This window comes from Gobio gobio (assembly GCF_949357685.1).
Source record: "Gobio gobio genome assembly, chromosome: 2".
Lineage (NCBI taxonomy): Eukaryota > Metazoa > Chordata > Actinopteri > Cypriniformes > Gobionidae > Gobio > Gobio gobio.
This window is the reverse complement of record NC_137098.1, coordinates 61,294,667-61,303,547: the sequence shown is the minus strand read 5'-3', so window position 1 is coordinate 61,303,547 and position 8,881 is coordinate 61,294,667. Positions and strand designations below refer to the sequence as shown.

Genomic DNA, 8,881 nt, shown 5'->3' with positions numbered 1-8,881 from the left:
TTGCCTCATAACATTACGGTTGAACCATGTGGTCACGTGGACTATTTTAATGATGTCTTTCCTACCTTTCTAGGCGTCGAAAGTTGTAATTGGTCTCTATGTGGGGGGTCAGAAAGCTCTCGGATTTCATCAAAAATATCATAATTTGTGTTCCGAAAATAAATGAACGGAACGACATGAGGGTGAGTAGCTAATTAATGACAGAATATCCCTTTAATTTTTCCCCCCACACTATTTCTTTGGAGAGACATTTATTTACCTCATTATTTATATTGCGATTAAAATATAAAAACCTTCCAAATATAACCTATAATCTTTCTAAGTATAAAATACAAATATGTAAAAAAAAAATATTTCCAAACCAGGGGATTGCCTAATATCAGGCAACCCCTCGTGGGGGGCGGAGCTAACGCTGGTCCATGAGGCCCCGCCCCGCCTGCATCCGCACCTCTGTCAGACGCTCAGATTGGCGTGCCGGGATGTCGCTTTCCGCTATGAAGACGGTGATGGAATTACAGTCAAACTAAAGGAAAAAAAAACATGTCCGAAGTACGGAAATTCACAAAAAGGTTGAGCAAACCTGGGACGGCTGCGGAGCTCAGACAAAGTGTGTCGGAGGCGGTGAGGACGTCCATTGCTGTGGTTAGTAACTCAAGAGCCGTCTCTCTCTCTCTCTCTCTCTCTCTCTCTCTCTCTCTCTCTCTCTCTCTCTCTCTCTCTCTCTCTCTCTCTCTCTCTCTCTCTCTCTCTCTCTCTCTCTCTCTCTCTCTCTCTCTCTCTCTCTCTCTCTCTCTCTCTCTCTCTCTCTCTCTCTCTCTCTCTCTCTCTCTCTCTCTCTCTCTCTCTCTCTCTCTCTCTCTCTCTGTGGGCTGTGTCTCAACACGTTAGTGAGCTACCTATGTAGGCGGCGTTTTTGACATCCCAGGTTTGAGCATGCTGTCTAGGTAGGCAGCTCACTAGCCTGTATAACAGTGTTGGGTTATTATTTGACCTTGTATATGCATATAAGCTGTCAGGTATTGCCTATTGTCGTTTTTTCAAGAGGCGTTTGTAATTATTATTGAAGCACGTGCCAGACTGCTGAGGCATAACGTCTAGTGCCTTCAGGCCAATTACCGCAGCACAGCTCCAACATCTGCCTTACACATCATATAGACGGCAGTTGCATTTCAATACTGAGATATGCATTGGTTTAAATAAAAAAATCAGGGATCTAGTCCACGAAAAAAGGCTGGTATTTAGGTGATCCTGGCTGTTTCTTTTTACTGGAACCACATGGAGCATCCTTATGCCTTTGTGTAAAGAGACATGTGCTCATGCACCAGTCCAAGAACAGAGCCCATGCTATCTTTGCCTTTATTGGACCATTGAGAAATGAATTATCAGAGGCAGATAACGTATTGTTATGTGTCTTAAATGGATATAGATTGTTGCAGCATTCATTATTGGCATTAGTAGCTATGCTCAGCAATGATATTCTCATCCAGACATGTCATGAGACTGAGATTTTCCTCAAGAGTTGTTTGAGTATAGGCCTATAATGTCATGATTGTCAGTTTGATTGTAGTTTCCAGGGAGACAGACAACAAATGGCAGTCTATGGAGATTGCAGAGATGTTGTGTTTCCCTTGAGAATACCCTCCGGCTGCTCAGCTGTGTTTCCTCTGCATGTGCTGCTGAATACAGTATTTGTCTCATCTTTCCTTTTTTTGCGCCTCTTTCGCGCACTGCATTTGCACAAATTTGACCAAAATGATGATACCAGAAGTGAGCTCTTTCATTGTTGCACTTAAAAACCCAAGGGAATTGATAAACGAGTGCAGTTTTATTTCTCATCGGAAGTTTCCTTATTTCTTCCCTTCTTTTCTCAAATAGGGAATAGGTTATGTCTTCGCCATGACCATGATTTTCTACTTGCTACTCAGTTTCAGGTGGTATAAGGGGGTGGGACATTGATATTAAAGGAAGAATTTGATTGGACAAAATTCTGCGTAGTGCAGGATGAGTCATTAAAGACACAATATGTAATTTTTTGCCTTTATTTCGTGGAGCTTTTATTCTGCCGCAGACGAGCGCTTCCGCTTCTTCTGCTCATGTGTATGTGGGGTAATACAGCGCTGTTTATCATATTGCATACATTTGAGTGTGTTGAAAGCTGTTATAATGCTACTGTGTTTGTTCGCTCCGCTGCTGCTATGAGACACTTGTTGCACACTGCAGTGAGCCAGATCGATATTAGGCATTTTAAAACATGGTACTCGCGGTAAATCAAGAAAACGAGATTTAAACAATAACACTAACTGCGTTGAGATGTATAACAGTGATTCGTTTTCTGTCGATTAATGTATCCAAACAGTTGCTCACCTTTCTAATAAAACACATAATATATTAAAGCATCTTTGGTGTTTCCTTTTTCTACAAAATAGAAAAATCCAGGGTAATGCGGGTATGATGTCATTGATAGGCGACGCACGGACACAGTCCGTTTCCTGGGTAAAATTGCTTATTTCTCTGGATTTAAACATTCTTGGAAACATTTGGGATAGCATTGTTCTAGTGGTTTTTGGATATTTTAATCCAAAAATCTTATGTATTGTGCCTTTTTGGTGTGAAAACATACATTTGAAATGTGTAGATTATCTAAAAGTGAATTTTATGAACACTTTGAAGTACACTACCATATAGAGTGACATTTGCGTCACCCTAATTGACCGTTCTCAAAGACCCGCCCCCTTTAGTTACTGTTGCTATGTCCGACAAGCCATGGCGCTCTCACACCACACACACGTTCTCACGTAGAGAAAATACATCGCGGAGCAAAGAGGACACTGACAACACGCCGACAGATAGGACAGAGCAAGTTACTTTAGATATGAAACAAAGTCTAAACTTTGAAATTGTCTTTTTTTTTAAAGAAATTTAAACAATAAATAGCGTTTTGTGGCTCTTTAATGTGTCGTGATCGCTGTAGCGCCTCGTGCTGCTCGTGAACCGATCATCTCTTCCTTCTAGTTCATTGATAAGCACGAAATAAACATGAATGAACACTAAAAGAAATGTTGTTTCAACCGCGGAAAGACATCAGTACACACCGTTTTTCCAAGTTCAAGTCCACCAACGTTAATCTACTAACTCTCCTGACTGCTTTGTCGGACAGAACGGCAGATTCGGCGATGTGATTGGTCAGATCGCCTGTCAATCAAACTTGCAGCGAAGGGTTAATTGCCTTGACAAAAAAGCCAATAGGCATTTTTCCTTTGACATTTTTTCATTTGTGGTGTATGTTCACCACAGACCTTATTTCAAGCATTTGACCTAAAACCCATTCAAAAAACCCATTGACTTCAGGACGATGGAAGCGCTAAAATGCAAACTCATTTGCATATTGGTTTTGGCCTACAAAAAACACAGATATGGCACGCTATAGACCGATATTAAACTCCTTAAAGCCAAAACTGACCCCATTTACTTTATAAATGCACATTCATGTTTTTTTTTTATTGTAAATGAAATGGTGAATATTATTTCAACGCAAAAAAAAAATTATTTGTCTTTATAATCTAAGTATATTGTCATAACTTTCTCTTCCTCTGAAATAGCTTTCCATTTATAACTAAAAATAGCCAAATCATATTTAGGCACCATTTCAGCAAACAGCAATTCATATTGTTTTTAAATTAGGGCTGTCAATGTTAACGCGTTCACGCATGCAATTAATTCAAAATCCTTAACGGCGCTGATGTAAAGAGAACATCCCACTGCTGTAACGCCACAAGCTACGTTTCTCGGCTGGATAAAGCAAACCAGCGTCTTGCTATAGTAAATTTTTGATTAGTGGGGATTGCATTTAGGGCCCCTACTTGGGAGTTTCTGCACAAGAGCAACCCCTGGCCTTCAGATGGACCAGCAGTACTGCTGATCACAGAGCCGTGCTTCACTGACAAGCTGCGCATTAAAAAATCGCAGCCTTTGCCAAATAAAATTTCGATCAATCGTGCTGCCCTGGTAAGCCCCTCCCCTTGAACGCAGATGAGCCAATGGCAGTTGAGTATCAGTTGCGCGGCGACCGGAACTCTGACATCTTTAGGTGTCAGCGCCATAGAGAAACATTGGAAAATCCGAAGCTCTCATCGGTTTAATAGTGTTTATGCTACAAAAATGGCAAAACGATGTGTCTGGGGTACTGTAACACTGACTCCAGGTATCCTGAGAGGATTTTATGGTCGTCATACTCTTGTTATGTTACGATTAAAGTTAGTGAGTCCCTGCTAACATACAAACCGAAATAACTAACTGTTCTCACGTCATGTTACGTTAACAGTGTTGGTCAAAAACACATAAACGAAGGTCTACATGTCACAGATTTGTATTTGTTTTTGTAAAAAATTTTTATATTTCTGTTAGTTTAGACATGTTTAAGGTCTGCATTTATCTGTCTTACTAAGGGGGGACTCCTATTTTGATCGGGCAGTGAAAGGGAGAGCTAACGTTAGCAGTTTATCAGAGTTGTTTTGCAGATACAAAGTTTACAGTTTATTAGCACCCCCGAAAAGGCATACGGTCTGTGTGTAACGGAGAGAGAGTTTGTGAATGAGACGTTAATGCGCACTTCTAATGCTGTGAAAAACGACGTAATAAACTTCATAAACCATTAGTAAAGTTTGGCCATCAATCGGAGAGGGTATGCTACATTCTGTGTCCAAAAACATCTTGGGATAAGGGTTTGAGTTAGCAACTCCGTTTGTTTGTCCGAGTTAGCAACAGTAACTAAGGGGGGCTGGGCTTACCGATAAGTCAATTGCAGTCAAGGTAATGATGATTGCTGTGACGTACAGGAGTCGTACAGTAAGCACATGTGAGTCTGTATGTCTGTTATTATTGATGCGCAACTAAACCGTGTATGTGGACTCTCGATGATCCACCGACACCAGTAAACTGACTAGCACAAAATTTAGTAAATTAAGGTTGGTTGATTCATTTCCGTCTGAAAGGGAAACATCTACAAATCCATATGCAATAAGGTTGCAAAAATAACACTGTCCACGCTTTTTCAGCGCAAATTTTTTCACTGCGTGTCTGTAGTAAATCCTGACAGTATGTTATTAATGCCTAAAGAGGGCTTGCACTGGCGCAAGCTGTTAGTAAATCTGACCCATAACGTCTAAACAAGCCCTAAAGAAGCTCTTTGCTGTTGCACTTTACACATGCTGAATTCTGAAAAGTTTTGTTCTGTAATGTTTTGTGTGTGTGTGCTTTCGTGTGCATACATTTATGAGATGTATGGACTCCTTATATCATTTGTTTATTAAGTGCCATTTTGGAGTCTCCATGTATCCTTTTTGAAAAGACAGCTTTTGAAAAAAGCTTGCAGAAAAATACAGTTTTGTGAGAATCTGATAGTTTACTTTGCTGGGTATAACAAATGTTGATGAAACATGTTAAACAAGATAAATAATGTATGCTTAATTTCATGATAAGTATGCGATTAATTGTACAAAAGGGGGCTATTAATCACGATTAAAATTTGTAATCTATTGACAAGCCCTTCTTTAAAGGGTTAGTTCACCCAAAAATGAAAATTAGCCCTTGATTTACTCACCCTCAAGTAGGGCCGGGCGATAAATCGATTTTATCCAATAACTCGAATGTGTAGTTTACCTGTAGTAACACCACATAGATTTAATGTTGTTGTCATCATTCGTCTCAGGGTTCGTACAACCTTTTGAGATTGAAATTCAGGCACTTAAGGGTCACACTTTTTCCAGCACTTCAAAGTTCTAAATATTATCCAATTTTAATGTTATTTTTAATGTGATGTTTTGTAAAACTAAAAGTTTAAAGGGGTATTGTGGAAGAAATAGTCTGAATGTTTTTTTGTTTGTTGTGTAGACCACGTGGCAAACAAGTACTTTTATTTAAAGGTCCCATGGCATGAAATTTTCATTTTATGAGGTTTTTCAACATTAATATGAGTTCCCCTAGCCTGAATATTGTCCCCAAGTGGATAGAAATGTTGATCGGTGTAAACCCGAGTTCTGGCTGTCTCTCTCTGCCTTTGAGAAAATGACAGGCCAGACGAGCCAATCCTGAAGTCTCCTGGTTTGACGTCCAAGCAGGAATGGTTACCTCCCTTTCCTCCGCCCAGAGAATCTGGCACGCCCATGCAAACGCTCGAGAGATCATTGCAGCATTGCTTGTGAACGAGTGAACGCTGGCAGTTTCTCAGTGTTTGGATGTACAAATGAAAACAGAAGTCTTTTTTCAGTTCCTTCTGATCTGTGATCAGTGATTTCTTATGTGTAGCTAATTATTTATTATTCGTGCACACACTGCGGCTTCTCTCTCTCCCGACAGAACGGTGTTTTCGTGTTTTCTATCTTGTGAGTCAGTGTTTTTGTACGTCCTCGTCGCGTCTATCGGTTCTCTTTAGAGATAAACCTCACACACGCCGAGGCTCGGGCTGCACTGTCCGGTCGGCCTCCAACATCCCCGACCCCCAGTACTGCATCTGGCCCACAGCGGAGGCACCAAACGCGGCGTGAGATTAAGCAGAAGGGGGGTAAGCGTGAGGGTATCCGGCTAGGCTAGCCAGCTATCCCCACAATAAACTGGATTACATTCGATTACTGCTGTTGTGTCTTTGTTTGCGCTGTGTACTCAACGCGCGTCACTGACGCTTTCCATATGATAGGAACATCTAAAAATAATGCTATTATCAACACTTACTCGTAACTCGTTCATCTCGACAGCTGTAATGGTACTTTGCATGTGTTACAAAGTTGGTAATAATGATGAAGACGGACTCGGCGTGACTGGGACTCGTGTTTATTCAGAACTCTCAGATACAAACCAATAAACTCGCGCTGACTGACAGCGCTCTCATAACTCAGTAGTTACTATAAATAATTTTGTTAGCAATCGCTGAGCTCAGTCTCTGGTACGTTAGTGATGTCCGGTTCGCGATCTTTCTTTTGAACCGGTTCTTTTTAGTGAACCGAATCAGTTCACCAAATCGGACTGAATCGTTCTAAACGGTTCGCGTCTCCAGTCAGCGCTGATCCATCATTTACTAAAGTTACTAACTTTCTGACATGAGTGACAGTCCCTCCGACTAGAAATAGATTAATAACCTGAAGTATATGCTGTAACTAAAACAGTTCACTGAACTGAGACTGACAGAACTGATGTGAAGTGAACTCCGGTCCATCCGTCTCTCTGGCAGCAGCTCGTGCCTGCTCGTGCCTCATAGACCTCGTTAAACCACGCCCCCTCCGCTCATTTCAAATGCAAAGATGTCAGCCAATCACAACAGTGGGCGTTTTTACTGAAGTCTCACAGCAGACACGCCTCTTGAAGCAGGGCATTAATGCTGCGTTCCATTATGGTCAACGATCCGACTCGGCCCTCGGATATGACGTCACTTCCACACTTCAAGCGTTCTGGTATGTTTTGCGCGTCCGAGTCGGAGAAAAACATGGATGGCGCCTCGTCATGTAGTGCGCGCTCCACACTCCGCACACACACTTGGTTATGCGCCTAATAATAGCTAACAATAATCTAGGTTAACGTTATCAAATCAAATCATGCATTTTCTAACGTTACCTACCGCGAGTCAGCGCTGCGCCAGTTTGAAAAAGGCGGGTACAGGACCCTTTTTAATGAACGTTTGTTGAAGGTCTACTAGGCATAGAGATATCTGAACATCTTTGCCAAATGAACATTTAAACAACTAAATCGGTCCAAAAACAATGAAAACAATTCATATTTACAAGTCACACAGGTCGCAGCCATCTTGTATTCCGATTCGGAATTCTTGCTCGGTGTCCTCACGGTTGTCCAAACTTCCGAGCGGCAAAATCCGAGGAAAGGGGGCGTGTTAGTGCGTGTTGCTAGGTAACGTCTGTCTTCCTAGTCGGAGCTCCGACACGGATAAATAATAGAACGCAGCATCAGCCACAGGGCAAACAGCAGTATAGAAAAAATGCCTTTTATTTCTAAATTATGATATTTTATGATGTAAAAATCATACTAACAATATAAGTACACCTCAGGAAACATTATAAAATAATAGAAAAATGCCATGCCATGGGACCTTTTAAAAAAGACATGGAATTACCACTATAACCAGTAGATGGCGGCATAGGAGCACGTATTGACTTATTAGCCATTTACAATATACTATTATCTCTATAGTCTCTAAAGCAGCACTAGGTAACTTTTCAACCTTTATAATATATTTTGAAACCTCTTGTGATGATACATCGACTTACAATAGGTTGAATGACACGTCTGCCATAGCCTGACGGGGTCTGTATCATTTTTAATCGTACTTTTAAACTTCGGGTTTCGGGTAGTAACCCGAGAAAAAAAGAACTACAAAATTCGACTGCTTCACGGCATATACGTCACTTCCACCACCACCCCCACTTCCTTAAATTCAGACGTGCGAGCCAAACTATTATTTGTTTGCCGAATGTTATAGTCATGGCCGAAGCAGCACAGAAAAATAAGAAAGCAAAGGTTTTGTCGGAGGAAAGCAAAAAGAGGAAACGAGAGAGTGATGGGATTAAAGGCAGGACGAGGATCAACATTGGCCAGCGTTTGCTCGCGGGCGTGAGCTGAAGGAGGAGGGGCTACATTCTTGCAAGTAAATACATATGATAAGACGTACAAAATCATATTTTAGGATACCAAACATGTCTGTGATATTGGTTTATTTGTCTTGCCTCAAGCTATGATGCAAATCGTTTTTTCACATTTGCAGATTCATCTATGGTAGCTTGATATTATAATATTGACGATATATGGTTATTACCTACCACTCAAACATTGAATTGAAGTATCATATAGATTCTGTAAAACTGGAAACAATAGACTAGGC

At 41.0% G+C, this 8,881-nt stretch overlaps 1 protein-coding gene across 2 annotated transcripts in view; it reads left to right on the top strand.

The window, feature by feature from the left end:
* The first annotated feature begins 446 nt into the window (after nt 1–446).
* Nucleotides 447–8,881, top strand: part of dock11 (dedicator of cytokinesis 11) — a 136,430-nt gene continuing 127,995 nt past the window's right edge. The window contains exon 1 of one of the 2 annotated variants that reach the window (XM_079841962.1): nt 447–642. In XM_079841962.1, the coding sequence (XP_079698088.1) occupies nt 541–642 (102 nt within the window). In that variant the 5' untranslated portion in view covers nt 447–540. The remainder of the gene's footprint in view (nt 643–8,881) is intronic. The other variant, XM_079841961.1, reaches the window with a different exon arrangement.